This window comes from Echinops telfairi, unplaced genomic scaffold (assembly GCF_000313985.2).
Source record: "Echinops telfairi isolate 266 unplaced genomic scaffold, ASM31398v2 ScPeMD7_7400;HRSCAF=8409, whole genome shotgun sequence".
Lineage (NCBI taxonomy): Eukaryota > Metazoa > Chordata > Mammalia > Afrosoricida > Tenrecidae > Echinops > Echinops telfairi.
In genome coordinates, this window is record NW_022111300.1 from 22,216,289 (window position 1) to 22,234,696 (window position 18,408).

General features: G+C 44.0%; 1 protein-coding gene across 1 annotated transcript in view; it reads left to right on the plus strand.

Moving 5' to 3' along the window:
- The window catches only part of GALNT1 (polypeptide N-acetylgalactosaminyltransferase 1), a 39,342-nt gene that overhangs the window by 14,785 nt on the left and 6,149 nt on the right, over nt 1-18,408 (plus strand). Inside the window, exons 4-9 of the mRNA XM_004702957.2 lie at nt 3,237-3,444; nt 8,470-8,640; nt 9,734-9,851; nt 11,352-11,532; nt 12,595-12,734; nt 17,724-17,822. Of these exons, the coding sequence (XP_004703014.1) occupies nt 3,237-3,444; nt 8,470-8,640; nt 9,734-9,851; nt 11,352-11,532; nt 12,595-12,734; nt 17,724-17,822 (917 nt within the window). The remainder of the gene's footprint in view (nt 1-3,236; nt 3,445-8,469; nt 8,641-9,733; nt 9,852-11,351; nt 11,533-12,594; nt 12,735-17,723; nt 17,823-18,408) is intronic.

Sequence of the window (18,408 nt, forward strand, 5' to 3'; positions counted from 1 at the left end):
TATTTTTAATTTCATACTTTTATACAGGTTCTAAAAATATTTATGGCATTAAGACTCATTCACGTATGCAAAAGAATCACACCCTGTAAGACATTGCTTTAATTAGCATTTAATTTTATATCGCTTCTTACTCTTGCTTTTAAAGGGAAATAAGGGTCTATAGAATGAAATATTTATGCAGAACAGTGAAAAAAAAAGCCCTGCGTCATTTTATTAGAATGTTCTCTCGGGGACGCCTCAGCCCTCCCTGAGTTAATGGTGAGGGGCTGGATCCTACTTGGAGCAACGAACGGAGACATCTGTTCTGTAGATAGTCAGAAGTCTCGGGCAGTGAAATGGGCCCTCAGCCAGGCAAGCGTTGGTTCCCCAGATTCTTGTGTTGTCAACATTTCCGTTTCAGAAGAAGAGCCCTGGTGATACAGTGGTTATACATTGGGCTACTGACTGCAAAGTCAATGGTTCGAAACCACCAGCTGCTTCTCAGGAGAAAGACTGAGCTTTCTGCTTCCTTAGGGACTTACAGTCTCTAACATGCCCAGAGATAGTTAGTTCTGCCTTTTCCCGCAAGGTTGCTGTCAGTCAGCATCCACTCATCGCTGTGTTTGAGGGAGTGAGGGGTGACGATTCTGAAATGATCTAAACGTAGGGACCTACAAGAATTAGGAAGGAACTTGTGAAAAGGTGTGGTCTGTAACATCACTCACCTCGTAGTCTTTTCTTTTTGTTTGTTTAATTCTGTTTTTCACAAGTGTAGCTCCTCCCAAGTGATTTTATCAAGCATGCTTCTGGGGAATGATATATGAATTACAAGTACGTTGCAAAGTTGTGTAGAAAATGCTTCTCCTTAAAGATACCAGTTAACCTTGGAGGTGACCAGCATTTACCTCCCCACCCCCACCCCATGACACATCATCCATCTAAGGCTTGCAGTGCCGTGCTTTCTCCCCATGACCTTTCGCTCACTTGCGGGACTTCTGGAGCTGGCCACAGAGAGTCCTTCTCCAGCACTTTCTTCCCTTCCTGCCTTGATCAACCCTGATCCTTTTCGTTTCCTTCACTCGCGCCTTCACCTTTCTCCCCTCCTCTCTCTCTGCTCTGTTAGGACAGTTTCGTCACGTCTTTTACCTCCTTCTGCCTGTGACCACGCAAATATCTGTGGTGAAGAGGGTTGAAATGCCGCATCTAAGATCTTACATTGTAAGGAGTAATTGACGCGTCAGTAACAACGGAGATCTTACCACTTTGCCAAGATCGGGTACATCTTATCACTGTGCCAACTGAAGGAAGCAATTTAGATCTACCTTACTCAAAGCAAACAAAACAAAAAGTCTAATTAAAGGTAACATTCCTAATCACACAAGAGAACTAGACCCTGTAATTTTCAGAATGAGTGACAGCTGTTGTCCGTGGAGACTGTCGCACTTAAAGAAGAGATTTCTGCTGGTAATAGAAGAGTAAGCCTCATGCAGCGAATTTGTTTGCTCTTTAAGGGAATTAACTCAAGTTCATTTAAGCCGTGTTATATGCAAACATCCATCCTGCAAGTAACTTGTGTTTCTTTTACTCTCATGTTGATATTAGATAAATTAAATACTCCTCAAGGAGAAGCATTTTCTCTCAGACGAATGCATTATTTTTTCATTTCTTCTTTTGGTTGGCTGTAATTCTGTTGAATGTTTAAGAGGTCTGTGGACTAGTTTGTGCAGAATAATGGTCTAATGAGAAAGGGGCAGTGTTCTCTGTTTTCTCACTCAAAACTGTATTAGCCAACCTATATAAATCTGTAAGAGACAGCTGGTGTGGGGAGATGTCCACTCTCCTGTTCATGAGGCCCTCACCCACAAAGCAGTATCCCTACCTGCGGGGCATTTTCACTCCGATCAAGTTACATCTTTCTTGACCTAATAAGACTTGGTTAAAAAAAAAATCACAGTAGTCGTCAGGGAGGAGCTCTATGCCAGATCTTCTCCAGGTGCTTTTTTTGCCCCAAATGTTAGGAACAAGAATAAGCAGAAATGCACATCCGTTCCACAGTTTTCATATCCCTTCACTAGTGCGTCATTCTGAACCGATCAATGCAGAAAAGCAAAAACCATCTCACTGTTGTTTGACTCCTCCCCACCTGTGGGTCCCCGCTTTTAAGACTTAAGGAGTCCCTGATGCATGTCCTCTGCGCTCTCTGGCCTTCCCTCTGCTGGGGTCCTGTGGACCTTGTCATGGTGGGTCCTTGCCTAGAGAGGTCGTCTTCATACCTGCCACACATAGGGCCAGCTGAGGAGACAGTAGGACGCACCACCAGCAGTAGCTCCTCTGGCATAGATTCCAAGAAGGAACCTGATTTGAAAAGTCCTTTTGTTTTTGTGTGAGAAAGTGGAGCTTGTTCTGTCATTTACATTCAGTAATTTAGGGCAGGATATTCTTGTTCTTAGGAGCATAACTTCTATCTGAACTCTCCAGAATAGCTATTGACTGCATACACCATATTCATTCTCATTCTCTCTCTCTCTCTCTCTCTCTCTCTTTCTCTCTGTCCCCTTCCCCTTACTTTTTTCTATGTCAATTGCACTTTCTTTTAAAATCTTTATAACTGAGACCTACTTGTATGCTAAGGAGCTTTATCTAATATTTCTCTTCTGAGTTTGACTTTACTTCCTGTCTTCTGGTAAAAGCATTCTATGAAGGGACTTCACAAATGCATGGGGGAAAAACAATCCATTCTCTTTGAATCCTGTATTTCCACACACTTTTCGGACCCCCTTCATATAGTCAAGGGCTGTAGTAAACCCAAGAGAACTAATTCTACCTTTGAAGAAATTCCACAATTCTCAGAATCCCAACAGCTGTGACGTGACCAGCTCTTGCTAACTGTTGAGATCTGACTTAATCTGTTTCACTACTTTCTTCTTGTTCCTGAGCATTCTATATTATAAAAAAAAAGAACTGAGCCAGACAGTGTTACTCAGAGAAATGTGGTCATGTGCCTATTCTTGCCTGAGTCTCAGCCGCTTACAAGGTGAGTGGAGGCAGCTCTTAGGGCACACTCTCAGAAACATGAAAGCTTCTTGGCAGAGGAATAAGTTTGGAAGTTGGACAACCTCACTGAAAGTGTTTCTGGAGGTGCGTTAGGTGACTAATGCAAACTGAAAGTGCTCTAGGTCTGGGTAGCCCCAGGCCACAGTCTCAAGGCTTTGCTTTTGTGTTTCGTGTTATTGTTTGCTTGTTTGTTACTTTTTAAGACTTTTTGAAGAGACCCCTAGAGAGCTACGTGAAAAAATTAAAAGTACCAGTTCATGTCATTCGAATGGAGCAGCGTTCTGGATTGATCCGAGCCCGGTTAAAAGGAGCGGCTGTGTCTAAAGGACAAGTGATCACCTTCTTAGACGCTCACTGTGAGTGCACAGTGGGGTGGCTGGAGCCCCTCCTCGCCAGGATCAAGCATGACAGGTACATTTGCTTTCGGCACGTTTTTCCTAACCAAGTGGTAAGTGTCTTAGTTGTCTAGTGCTGCTGCTTATAAGAGAAGAACTGCCAGTGGACAACGTTAACAAGTGGACGTTTGTTTTTCACAAGGTCGAAGGCTAGAAATCTGACGGCAGGGCGCCGGTTCTCAGGCACAGTTCTCTCTGTTGGTGCTGGAGGAAGGTCCTTGTGTCCTTCCAACAGTTGTAGATCCGGCATTCCTTGGAAAGTCCCCATCGCTTTGCATCATTTCTCACCCTAACTAGGAAGTTCTCAACACAAGGACCCCAGGTCCAAGGGACATGCTGTGCCCCCAGCTCTTCTTTTGTGGTGGTACTGAGCTGTGTTCTCTGCTCACTTCTCTCTTATCTCTTGTAAGGTAAAAGGTGTAACTCAAGCAAGAATATGACTTAAATAAGGGTGGTGCAACTAAACCTAACCCGTCCTGCCTCCTTAACGTAGCTCACGGCCCAGTGTTCATTAATGTAGCCTAATCCTGCCTCATTCACACCCAGCAGTCGGGGTTTGCAGCACGTAAAATGGAGGAGGGCAGCATCGGATCACAATATGGGACACAAACACACAACACTACGAATCATGACCTAACCAAGTTGGGGCGTGTTTTGGTGGGGCACACAATTCAATCCAGGAAAGTCCGGGAACAGAATTCAGTATTTTAAAGTCAACACAAAAATAATTTCTCCCGAGTTTCCTTTTAAGTACCCGTGAAGAGGGCTATAAGCTAAATATGAGAGAAAACCACATTCGATGGTCTGGAAGGAATGTTTGCAAACTGCCTTGTGAAATGGAATTGAACTGGGAAGCGTACTGTTGGCATATGGACTACATGAGTAGTCTCCTTGCTCGCCGGAAATAGACAGATAAACAGTGAACTCCAAGAAGCTAGGATAAAACACTTGGCTTGCCCCCCACCCACCACCCCCGCCCTAAGCTAACACCACCGCAGGCAAGTGTCCCCCATGCCTCATCATCTCATCTCTATCAACATCCACACTAAGACGATAGCTTCCAGTCCAGCACCGTGAGAGGCAGGAGGGGGTGGTGAGAAAGCGATTTCGTCCTGAGATGCTCAGTGGATACCAGAAAGCTCAACGGTATCAGCTACCCCAGAGGGAGCACTGGGTGGTGGTCATGCTTATGGTTGTGGTTCTTGGTGCGTCACCCTTTTCAAAGAATTCCCTACCACTTGGGTCTGGTTGGCTCCTCGCTCAGCAGGGACTGCTTACAGTCTGTCGGGCCTATATTAGTTAAATTTCTGTTTGTCATCCCCATTTAAGCTAGAGGCTGTTAGTACCAACGTAGCATCCATGTTTAGATTTCAGAGGGATAATGCTTCGGCGCCAGCACCGCCACAGCGCCTTCCCGTCCTGCTGAAGTCTTCTGAAATAACACACCTTGTCTCTTCCGGGCATGTTGTTTTGGCCTGGGCTAGTCACAAGAGCGAGCCTGATTTCACCGTGGCAATGGAAGTATAATTCTCTTACAACAGTATCCAGTTAGGAATAATATTACAGTCTGTACTTCAAATAAACATAAGTCAAAAAAAAAAAGAGAGAGAAGACAAGAAGTTCTACCAGTTCATTGGTTCACTGACACCTTTCACACTGCCCGCATGCTTGGTATCTTGCTACATTTCTATATCTGGAGACAGGGAGTGGACTCTATTTCATCCTTTATCAAGCACTGTTAGCCACTAACCCTTGATGATTGCATGGCTGAGTCTGGAAGCTCTGCTGAGACCTGTTCACTCTGGGCCCCGGCTGCTGTGTGAAACTCCATGATTGCATGGCTGCTGCCAAAAGCCCCGAGACACCTGCTTCCGAGACAAAGGCCTTGGTGTAATAGCGCACAGCAAGAAGCACAAGCTACGGCATTCACATCGAGTCCCTTGCCCGCCAGGAGCCACTTGGAATGGCCGGGACGGAAGCTGTGTGCACCGTTGGTTTGTAGGGTCACAGCTGAGGAACCCCCAGGCGCAAACTCTTGAGCCTTTTATGTGGTAGGCTGCATGCTGGGGGAGGAGACACTTTCTCTTTCAGAGTGTGCCCAGAGCAACTCTGCGGAAACAGGGAGACCCCCGTAGAGAATCAGCTCCTGCACCTTTCTTGGAAAGTGAGAAAAGACCTGGAAAACAGAGATGGGAAAAGAGAACCTGTCTAGGTCAGTGTTAGGAAAGGTTCATAAAGAAGCCGATGAACTAGAAATTAAACTTACAAGCTACCCAGGTGTGGGTATCCCTTAGAAAGCCTCTGCTTTACCGGTTTAAGGATAGGAGGTAGAAACCATTCGAATCACAAATATGGTTGCAGAGAGCCTAAATGAACTACGGGGCAGACCCAATTCAACAATGTCTTACTTGAACATTCTTCAATAATAAAGTAGTGTTTCAACCAAGTGTACAAGAATAGTGTTAGATGTAACAAAAATAACTTCATTGTATCATAATGTGACAAATAAGGAAAACCACAAAATCACTTCAGTAGGATCTTAAAAAGGCACTGAAAATACTCAGCATATTTTCCTAATTAATAACTCAGAGGACGCCAACAACTGTCCCTACCATGTGAATGAATGCCCCGTATCGCACTTGTAAAATACCTGAAGAAACTTCACTAAAAACAAACCGTGTAACTCAGGACGTCCCAATCAATGCAATAACCAACAAAGAGAGCTACAACCATAACACAAAACTAAACTCCAGGCATAAGATGTAGCTACAGACAGTGGAGGACTAACCTGCAAGGGACTGTTGAGCAGACGTCCGCTTTAAGAAAGACTCGTGAGCTTAAAGTTCATGGAAGCAATTACACTAAAATGGAGAGATGTGAAAAAGTATTTGCATTTCTGCCCCTCAAAACTCATCATAAAAGTAAACTGAAAATACTTTCCAGAGAGAAGCATAAAGGCTAACGCCTTCCATGCGCAACATGTATTCTTATCAGTCCTACATGCGAATGAGACTCACTTCGCAATCATCAGAGGAAAAGCGAGTGAATAGTTGGAATTCACAGGGGAAAAGTGAAAACTGAAAGTGAATAAACATGAAATATTTAACATTTCTTAATAACCACAAAAACTTCCCGTGAAAACTGGGGTTTATTTTTGCAGATTGTAGAGTATTTCTTTTATAAAATTCAGACATTATAAAAACATCCAAAGCAGAAATAAAACCCATTGAGGCATATTTTTCACTCAAGAAGATGTTAGTTCTGCATCAAGATTTTTAATCCAAGCCAGAAATGCATTTCTTTTTAAACATTTGTTACTTTGTAGATTTAAGAATAAAAAGTGCTAGTCAGGAGTAGTGAATTGGCCTCTCTTATCAAGGTAGTGTGGTCAACCAACTAATTTGGAGATAGGTTTTTGAGAGCCTTCAATTAAATCATCCTCCTGAGCAAAGATTTTTCACTCTTGAGATAGTATCTCTTCTAAGGAAATGATCCAGTACAAAGATGTATGCATAAGGATATTTACTGTAATGCTTATATAAACAGTGGTGCTTATAGAATCTGTGACATTCATAAAATGGAATGTTAAGCAGAAATGTAAAATAATGCTTCCAAAAAATGAGGAAATGTTTACTGTAATTAATTAATATCAGGCAAACGAAATCGGGACATCAAACCATTCATACAAAATCCATTACCAGGGAGTTGATTCTGACTCCTAGCATCTCTCTATAGGACCGAGTAGAAAAATCCCATCGTGGTTTGAAGGCTTTTTAAGTCTGTAAAGAATCAGATTGCCACATCTTTTTTCTCAGGGACCATCGGATGGGTTCAAACCACTGAACTTTGGGTTGGTAGCCAAACACTTTAACCACTGCTACCAGGGCTCCTTAGCCATACCCACCTACTGCCATTGAGTCCGTTCTGACCAAAGTGACCCCACAGAGGGTCTCTGAGATTGGAAATCTTTACAGGGGCAGACTGCCTCCTCTTTCTCCCTTGGAGCGGCCGGTAGGTTTTGAACTGCTAACCTTGCAAGGAGCAGCCCAGCGCCTACCCTACAGCACTGCCGGGGCTTCTTTACAGCCATACGTAGGATCCTAGTTTGTTTCCTTCCTCTCTGAGGAAACTCCCAAACTAAGGATGGTGACATTTATCCAGTGAAATTACAAGTGACTTCTCTGGAAACCAGCGGCATCCTGGTATCTTAGGCCGCATAATGCCGTGTGTCAGAGTTTGAGGCAGACACACGCCTGTCTTGGCACGTGAGCTCCACGTCACAGCCGCTGAGCTCAGCCTTGCCGCCGTGTTCATGGCTCCCATTCGTTCCAAGTCGGCCTTGGATTAAGTGGCCATTCCTAGTCTGTAGCTGGGTGGGAGGCTATCATATACTTACCATGGAATAGAGCTTCCAGGGGACTGCCTTTTCAGGAAGGGCTCGGGAGTCAGCTTTTCTCTCCAAAAGGATTCGCTTTTCCGGATTTTTTTTTTTTTTTAATCACAGTGCCAATTAAGACTGTTGTCGTTCATAAGAAATACGAACATGAGGGGACGTGTCCTTTCTAATAATTAGAAAGTATGAAACTGGAACATCCTGCGATAATATGGGAAAAGAGTAAGAAGATAGCACCTGAAGCCGGCGGCATTGTGGAGAGGCTGTAGACAGGCACGTGCATGGCCGTCTGACACTGCGGAGTCAAGAAGAGCCCACAGAAGCCTCTTGCCCTTGCCCCTGCCCCATAGTCTCCCTCCTGGAAGATTATCCGTACAGCAAAAGGGAAATGCTTTGTCTATCAATATGTGCACGGTAATATTGTAATGGCCAGAATTTACGGGGGGGAAAAAGGACTCTCCAAGAGTTGGTTATTTAAAAAAATTACCTGCCATGCTAACTTTGAAAAGTGCAGAGCTATTTAAACCTTTTTACATGTGGCGGATATGTGAAAAGATGACCTCTGGTGTTAGTGATTAGTGTTAGTGATGCCGTCTCCATACAGGAAAGCTGTTAGTAAACCGTGTTCCGTTGCTCCCGTGATTGTAGGAGGACAGTCGTGTGCCCCATCATTGACGTGATCAGCGACGACACATTTGAGTACATGGCAGGTTCTGACATGACGTACGGCGGATTCAACTGGAAGCTCAACTTTCGCTGGTACCCTGTTCCCCAAAGAGAAATGGACAGGAGGAAAGGGGATCGAACCCTTCCCGTCAGGTAATTCGTTTGTTGAGCGCTGTCTTCTAAGGTGTTATGGACTGATGCTTGTCACCATCCTAAGAATCATATCAAGTGGACGGTACATACATTTTGAGAGGTGAAGCACTTGTGTATCTTATGTATAGTTAACCATTTTCACCTCAGTATTTTTTTACAGAAGGATTTCCCTCCCCTCTGATCAACTAATAAAATTTAAATTTTCGTGTATCTATGTCTAGTACACATGAGAAATGATGGCATGGATATGTTTTGGGGTCCTACATGATTATAGGTTCGATCAGACTTGTGGTTTAATTTGATTAAAGATAGTATTTATTTTAAATCAAATTACCCCTGGGATTAATTCCTTTTAAGTGTTAATATGTGAAAATACCACTTGAAGCTGGGTCTTTGCTCCAGAATGTAAAATTTTAAATTCAGGTGCATAACATCTGGGTGATCATCACTGAATGGTAAGGTTAGAAAAACTTGTTTCAAGACAAATAACTAGAATTGACACAAAGTATAAAAGGAATTTTTGGTTCAGCTATTGTAATTTTTTTCTTCTACACTTGAATGGACACTTACAGATGTCCACCCCTCCCCCCAAGAGAGATATAAAATCTTCCTTCTATTCAGAACCTTTAAATTGAGACTAAGGGCCTGCTGCTGCTTTTCATAGGTAGGAGTTCCTTAAGAATCCATCTTCCCTTTCTCCTTCTCCTTCCACCCTGGGCTTCTCAGCTCTGCTGTCTCAAGTCCAGTGCTGGCAAAGTTGGAGAGGATTCCCGAAAACCAACTTCAAATAAAGGAATTCAAGGTAGACGCTCAGCCAGGACTTGAGGACCTAGAACACCGTGAGAGGCAGGAGCCGCCTGGGGAGGTCAGGGCCTGGCAGGGAGAGAGGAATGCATGGCAGAACCCGTGGCTGCGACTTGATTCGGGGATGCGCACCACTGGGGTGTCTAGGTCGTGTCTACACTCCAGGCAACAGGGCATGAAAACAGACAGTCCTGGGGTCTATGAAAGTTCGGAAGAACTACATTCATTACTCTCTAGTTACAAAGAGTTACAAACTAGTGTTAAGTTTCTAATTGTGATTGAATTTCAGAACGCCAACAATGGCAGGAGGTCTTTTTTCAATAGACAGAGATTACTTTCAGGAAATTGGAACATATGATGCTGGAATGGATATTTGGGGAGGAGAGAACCTAGAAATTTCCTTCAGGGTAAGATCCTTTAAAAAACTTATTCTACTTTATCTCAAATATAGATATGCTTTGATTGTTCATGCTTATCGACTGAAGAATCTTCCGTCTATAAGAGCCTTAAATGCAAGAATTACTCCTTTAGGTAAAAATTAGTATGCAGAGAAAGTTTTATATATATATGCTTGTGCATATATTTGAGATTGCTAATTATTTGCAGATAATTTGCATCTTAAATTATTGGCATTTTAGGGGTGTGACTGAGGGTTTATTACAAACGATTTAAGCAGTTGTTTTCACTATAATTCATTATAAACTTGCAAAGATTTCCTAGCTGTTTTTGTTCACTTCTGTTTTTTTAAGGGAATAATTCAATAAGCAAATAAATAATGCATAATTTATATATGCTACTTGCTATTTAACTGCTGCTAAAAATAACAATTTTACACTGTAATGTACTTGGCTCTTCTAGGGTGAAAATTGTTCCTTCTTGCACAAAACCTTGTTACGTTACCTGATTATTTGCTTAAGTAGCCTGGTTATCTTACCAGATCTACATATATTTTTAATGCAAGAGAATTCTGAAGTTGCTCTAAATTAGTTTCACCTAACGACACTGCATATTTTGTAAACAATCGACCCTTTGACACGCAGCTTCGCATCACAGAACCTGCACCAGTCGGCACAGTAAAATGAGCCAGCTCCCTCCCTTCCCGGGGGATCATTGGACTCCTCGTAAGGAGAAAGGGTTGGGCGCTAGATAATCTTGGAGACACCTGTCCAGCCCTAGCACTTTAGGATCACGGGAAGTGTGAAAGTAAACATTCTCAGCATTTCACAAAGACAAATATGAGTTGGAAAGACCTGGGAAAATCATTTCGTAGAGAGATGTGAAACCAGCCAGGATGTGTTTTTGTTTTGTCTCTTTTTTTCTGTTTATTGTTCTAAGTAAGACAACAAAAACATGCTATGAATATCTCACTGAATAATTCATGGTCTGGTTTAGATTCTCTGGTTTAGATTCCCAAGTTCTGTTTAATTCACAGGATGTGACACGGGTTTGGAAGGGGAGCAGGTAAACATAGGGATGGATATCGCTGGTCAAAAGTTTGACCACAAATCATGCTAATAAATATATTACTATCACCTGTACACACACACACACACACAGTTTAAACAGATATTTATGGAACAGTGTTTTCTTTTTAGCAAGGGCTGGTTGCAATTCATTACATTTGAAGTTATGAGATGAAGAGTCATGGCTACAGTTACAAAAGTCGTATTTTAGACCTTATCTCTGTTTGTAGCGTTCACCCTATTTGTTCAGTACATTAACCTTCAATTGGTGCTTAACCAGCACTTAGAGAAAGTGCGCCCTGAGGAAGCGCTGACTGGGGCAAGGAGGAGAGAGCAGGAGCTGACTGTATGTCTTTGACTCTGTGAAGCTCGACATGCTTTGCGTTGTTTTCCCCTATTCCAGCCACGGGTAGCTCCGATGACCTGTTCTGTCCTGGTTTTCAGATATGGCAGTGTGGAGGGACTTTGGAAATTGTGACGTGTTCACACGTGGGACACGTCTTTCGGAAAGCTACCCCTTACACATTTCCAGGAGGCACAGGGCAGATTATCAATAAAAACAACCGACGACTCGCAGAAGTATGGATGGATGAGTTCAAGAATTTCTTCTATATAATTTCCCCAGGTGAGCATGATTCGATCTAAAGCATTCTAAGGGAGTGGAAGAGGCTTTGAGCAGAGGCCAAGCCCTTACCAGAGGGTCGTTGTAAGGAATAAATGAAATCACATACAGTGTGAAAGGTGCATTAAATAGGAACAATACCATGCTATCCAGGTCAGTTTACATAAATTAATCTTACACTCATATTTATATATACACTTTTTAATCCAGGGGTCCTCAAACTTTTTAAACAGGGAGTCAGTTCACTCCTATGCACACTGCACATCTTATTTTGAAGTAAAAAAACAAATGGGGCAAAAACACCCGGCAGGCAGGGTAAATGTCCTCGGTGGGCCGCATGTGGCCCCGCGGACCATAGTTTGAGGACACCTGTAAATCTAACGGCAACATTTTACACTTGAATTCTGCGTAAGCTTCGGGGTGTTCGTTTTTAAGCCGTTTCCCTCCCTTGCATGGATGTTTGGTCTCCTCGGCTTTGTCACCCAGCATGACCACTGCCTGCTCTAGGGGAGCCACGTGCCTTCAGCTTGCAGGGTTTTCATGGAATGTCAGGTGTTAAAAAGTCAGTTCGGATCCCCACTACACACCTGCCTCACGGACTTCTCTCCGGGTCAGGGTTTTCTGAGAACTGTTGTGCCTTTTAGCCATCTTTGAGCTTGTTACCATCGTGTTTGTGTTGTCACAAATGGGGCAGTGTGCACACTTGAGTCAGAAAAGCACTATTTTAGACTGCCGTTGAATGAGAGAAGCCCCACTCGTAACTTCTGGAATGCCTGTGTCGTTTGGACAAAAGAGATCTAGAGTTTTGTTTTGTAGCCTTAATAGATGTGAAGTGTTCTGAGCCCATTTGTCCCTGAGTGTAATCTTATTAGCATCTGTTTCATTCTCATAGGCTGCTGATTTTTCTTTGAAAAGTTTTATACTTTGGGAGGTAGATTCATGGTATATGAGTACAGCATGATTCCACATTCCCCGTTTGTGGGGCTTATTAGATGAAGTATATGAGTTGAATTGTGTTTCCACATGGAGCACTAGTAATTCGAGGTCGTTGCTTTCTTTCAACAGGTGTTACCAAGGTCGACTATGGAGACATAGCCTCAAGGCTGGGGCTGAGACACAAACTGCAATGCAAACCTTTCTCCTGGTACCTAGAGAATATTTATCCTGACTCTCAAATACCACGCCACTATTTCTCTTTGGGAGAGGTAAGAATACAGATCTACATCTTATGTACTTCTTCTTTTCTCTTTTCTCAATCAGAGATACTAAAAGTTAAACTTCAATAAGAAAATCCCTTTTATACTAAAATTACATAACCTTAAGGTTGGTCAAGTTCTCATTAGTTCACAGCCTACTTCCTAGCTTGAAATTTATTTAACTTTTAATTGTGTTAGGTTTTTCAAACAGGGCTGCCCTAGCACCGTCCTAACCATCATAGTTAAACTCTTACTACAACATAACAGTGTCTTTGGTAGACTTTCTACTTATACTGCTAACTCCTTCAGAAGAGACCTTGTCCTGCAAGCGCTAATGTTGCACTGTTGTTACTCACCTTGCAGCCCCACTTCCCTCGGTGGGTTTTGATACCTAGAAACCCTGTTGAACCAAGTAGAATTGCAGCTTCGGGTTTCCAAGATGATCAATCTTGACAGGGGCAGACAGCCTCAAGTCACTTCCATGGCGCGTGAGGCGGTCTGAGCCACCACCCTTGTGGGTAGGCACTTCGTCCACACTGCCCCCAGGGCTTCTTGAGGAGCTCCCTTGTGATGGCAACTTGTAAAGAACTGACCTGAAAGAGTATTCATTGTGTTTTCAGGACTTACATATTGGGGGTGGGGATGTTTAATTTTTCCTAAAACCGCCTGTCTAATCTTTCGCGTCGCTGTTACCAGTTTGATCCCATACAAATAGGGGTGAGTGAGGGGCTTATATCTGTTTTGGCAGGAAGATTGGAAGGAATGCTGGCCTATTCGTGTCTTTTGATGCGTTTAGCTTTGTCTTTTAGAATTCAGCAATTTACATGAAACTTGAACTTTACTTATTAACGCTTATAATTCCTTAACACGATTCATGGTGCTTTGTAGGAAGGTCACAAGGAACTATTACTTGTGCCATAATATTCCACTCTTTTAACATGTGAGGCGTATGGGCTGAGCTTCTGGCACCTGAGGATTCTCACTCACACTTCTGAGGGTGAGTGACTCAGCCGCGTCTCACTCTGTTACCGTTCCTCTTACAGACCCACAGTTCTGGTGAAAATTGAACTATGGACGTGGTCACCTTTGAGGTCTGGAACTGTCATTCCCATAGCTCAATTTTCACCAGAACTGTGGGTCTACAAGAGGAATGGTAACACGAGTGAGGTAAACACACCTTAAAACAGCCGATCACATGAGATCAAAATGGCAGCATTTCCCTGGGGATAAAGTTCCAAAGGGTTCGGAAAGGAGGAGAAACAGAAATGGAGGCACATAGGACAAAGTGGGTGAGGCCATGTTGCATTGTGGGGATGCAACCAATGACGTGAAACAAAATGGGTATGAATTGTGGTGTGGAAAACTGATTTGCTCCGTAGACCTTCGGGCAAATCACAACACAAAGCTACAGAAGAAAAGCCTGGGAGAGGTGATGTACTGTGGGGAGAATTCAAGAATTAGCACAGTCTCTCCTAGAACTTGCTTTTAGAATAGAGGATGATTAGGGGTTGCTTTTCTTATAAACTAACCCAATTCTAGCCAACGCCTTGGCGTTGTTGACTGGGCTAGAGCTTAGGCACATTACAGCGAGACATGTCTGACACACTGTGGATGGAGCCAAGGCAAGCTTACCTCGTGCCTTGCGTCCTGCCAGCTGGCTTCCTTTGTGAGGCTAGGTTTTATCCTGTGTGGCCGGTGGGTTTATTGCCTTATCAGTTATGCAGAAGGTGTTAAGCTGTCTATGCCCTTAATAACAAGCCACACCAGCCAAGCTCCTCAGCTCTGACTTGTGGGGTGGGGTCATTCCCAAACACCCATCTCAATGCAGCCATGAATCTGATGTTCATGTTGCAGCCCTCCCTCCCCTCACGTGGGCCTACCTTAACCAGAGACTGGCAGAAGTGTCATGTCTTGCTTCGGCAGCCCAGGGAAACCTGAAATTAGAGGATTTTAGAGGAGAAAGGAAATTAGAAGGTAGAAGCATGGTTAAGGTAAGAGGCATACCTAAGTAAGAGTATCTGGCAGCAGCTAAATTTGACTCCTTTGGGGATCTAGAAGAGCCCTAGTGGCGTAGTGAGTTATGAGTTGGGCTGCTAACCACAAGGTTAGCAGTTCTCAACCACCAGCCGCTCTGCAGAAGGACAGGCTTTCTACTCTTGTAACAATAGGGAAATAGATCTGTGTACATATATTTATACGTTAAGTATTAAGGTAACAGACAGACATTGGGCCTCTACTCAAGTACTCCCTCAATGCAAGAACACTTGTAAGCTGGGAATGCTCACATTCCCAACACAATCGCTGAAAACAAAATGAGTGCATAAGCAAATGTGGTGAAGAAAGCTGATGATGGTGCCGGGCTATTAAAAGATAGAGCATGTGGGGTCTTAAAGGCTTGAAGATAAACAAGTGGCCATCTAACTGAAAAGCAACCAAGCCCACCAGCCTGTGTGATCATGATGTGTCTATGGATCAGGTATCAAAGTCCCAGAGCAAATGTGAATGAGGGTGAGTATGGGGTGGAGACCCAATGTCCATCTGTAGACAATTGGACATCCCCTTACAGGAGGGTCAGAAGGAATAGGTGAGCCAGTCAGGGTGCAGTATAGTACCATGAAATATACAACTTTCCTCTAATTCTTTAATACTTCCTCCCCTCCACTATCATGACCCCAATTCTACCTTACAAATCCGGCTAGACCAGAGCATGTACGCTGGTACAGATAAGAGCTGGAAACACAGGGAATCCAGGACAGATAAACCCCTCAGGACCAATAATGGGAGTAGTGATACCAGGAGGGGAAGGGGGGGGGGAGGAATCCGCCACAATGATCTGCATATAACCCCCTCCCAGGGGGACAGACAACAGAAAAATGGGTGAAGGGAGACAGTGGTTGGTGTAAGACCTGAAAAAATATATATATATATAAATTACCAAAGGTTCAAGTAGAAAAAATGTTTTGAAAATGATGACAACAAATGTACAGATGTGCTTGACATGATGGATGGGCGGATTGTGCTAAGAGCTGTACAATCCCCCAAATAATGATTTAAAAAAATATTTGAAACCCACAGGGTCTGCCCTCCAGGGTCACTGCGTGACAAGGAGTGTTCTTTAGTTTACGGGCCGACAGTTTTTCTCCAGACAGATGTAAACATTGCAAGGTTTACTGGCCACGTCTGCATGTCGAGCACTTTGTGTGTGTGGTTGTTGCTGTTGCCAGGTGCAGTCGACTTGTCTCCAGCTCATAGCAACCCTGTGCTGGCTTGGGTGATGCTGAAAGCTCTGCCGCTGGAGTTTCACACAGCAGCCGGGTCCCAAAGTGAACAGGTCTCAGCAGAGCTTCCAGACTCAGACCAAACTATAAAGAAGGACTAGACTGCCCACTTCTGGGGAGTTAGCTGATGCATAGCACCGAAACTTTATGTATCGTAACTCATTTCTTCTTCGGGTTAATACTGTGAGAAGAGTGCTAGTATCCCCCCATGACAGGTGAGTAAATTGAGGCACAAGCCAAGTATTACACAGCGTGGCTAAAACCACAGCCACTGAGTGGCAGAGGCAGGATATCAGCCTTCCAGCCTTCGGGCTTGTGCTCTTAACCACTCACACTTCTGCTCTTTCAGATCAAACCAGTCAGTTCCTCACAGGCCTGGGCTCAGCCGGCCAAACCCACCAGCCACTCTGAGGGAGCACTAAGATCGTCACCGTCCTCGAGAACTCCAGGGAGCAGCTAGGGCCCTCACGAGTCCGAATGGGCTTGATGGCAGTGGGGATAGAGGAAGGAGACGTGGATTGTACACCCAACAATGTTTGGGAAGTGCTGGGGTTGTTTTTGTATCCTGCACTTTCTGTACCATCATTTTCCACCCCCTTCCTGAGATTTAGGGGTCTGGCATTATTCTGGGACTGAATCTGATTCATGTGACCTAGTGTAGCTCCATGGGTCAGTCTGGAAGGCTCTGACCAGTTCCTTAGGAAGGAAACCTATTTCAATTTGTTAAGCCAGCTGATTACAAAGCCCCTTTTGAGAACACATATTGGAAGACTGCAGCAGATGGTGCATTGATTCTTATAAGCAGTAAATGGCCTATCTGTGGTTTTAACTTGATTGCACTTCATCACTCAAAATTGGTCACCCTGTTTTTCTCTCTCTGGCATGACAAATGTCTGCTCACCCATCTCCCTCTGGCTTTCCAGTGCAGAGCGTGCAAATGTTTATCAGTCATTTCCGTAGGTCTTTCTAACTGCAATGGTTCATAAGATGCACACTGTCAAAGTATTCTCCCAATGGCTGATGACCGATTTCAATTCTTTTTCCCTAGTTGATAGATATTTAACAAAAGAGTGATTGCTCCACACCACTTGGGCCAGGCTCTAGGCTCCAAGCTCTTTGACAAGAAAATACCCACCTTACGTTTTCTAAGAGTTAATCATCAGAGTGGTTATCCACAGCAGTGCCCCTTACCTTGGCTGTTGTTCGTGCCCACAGAGAGTGGGAAAGTGGCTTTAAATGATTTATCCAATACACATTCTCAAAGTTCGGCTTGGGAAAATGAAGGAAGAACGCATTTAGAGGATGCCCCCCCTTTGGAGCACAGACCTATATAAGCAGGAAGACCTAGGCCACAATATTTTAGATGACCAGACAGTGATATCTTTCTGCCCCTGCCTGTACTCCTTACTCGGACCCCTGGCAGCACAGTGGTTATGCGTTGGGCTGTAAGGTCAGCAGTTGGAAACCACTAGTCCCTCTGAGGGAGCAGGATGAGGCTTCCTCCCCCTGCACAGAGTGACAGCCCTGGACACCCACAGGGGCAGTTCTCCCGGGCCCGAGGGGGTTGTCATGAGTCAGAATCAACTCCATGGCAGTGCATTTGGTTGGTCGGTTGTTTTCACTGTAAGTAGTAGTACCAGGGAGAGTAAATTGGGGTGTGTGTGCGCGTGTCTGCTTCTCTCTCTAATTCCTGATCTTCTTGTTATCCGCTATCCCACAGATCAGAAACGTGGAAACGAATCAATGCCTGGATAACATGGCTCGCAAGGAGAATGAAAAAGTTGGGATTTTTAACTGTCACGGTATGGGGGGTAACCAGGTGGGTCTCAGTCAAGCTCTGCAAAGACTTAATTTCCCGATTTTTTTCTTTCTTTCCCCTTTTTGTACCCATGGGCACTATTCAGGAAGTAGTTCCCTACCATTAGAATAAAGTAAAGACTGTCCGGTAAAGGAAACTTTCCTTCTGACTACTGATTTTCAACGAAACATTTGCCAAAGGCCCCTTAGAGAATTGCGTGTCTTAGGCTGCCAAGTGTTCGATTTACCTGCACTTTGTGTTTTCTCTTTGCTTTTCTGGGTCATTTTATTCAGAGCATTAAAAAAAAGAATTACATTTCAAAAAAAGACATGTGTCTTAAAATACAACTCTTTACTTGCCAGTATCTCATTAGCTGACAAGCCTGCATTTCACATGCCCAACAATAGTGTGTTTTTGCTTTAATCTAGTTGGCATGTTAATGACGCATCTCTGGCAGTAACAAACACCGAGGTGTGAGGCTGCAGTAGCAGCTTTCCCCTCAGTGGCTTGGCAGTTACCTCGTGCTGTCTTTTGGCAGTTGTATGGTGATGTCGTCGTCATCCTCCACTCTCCGATGGACACGGTCGTCGGTTCTTACATCATGGTG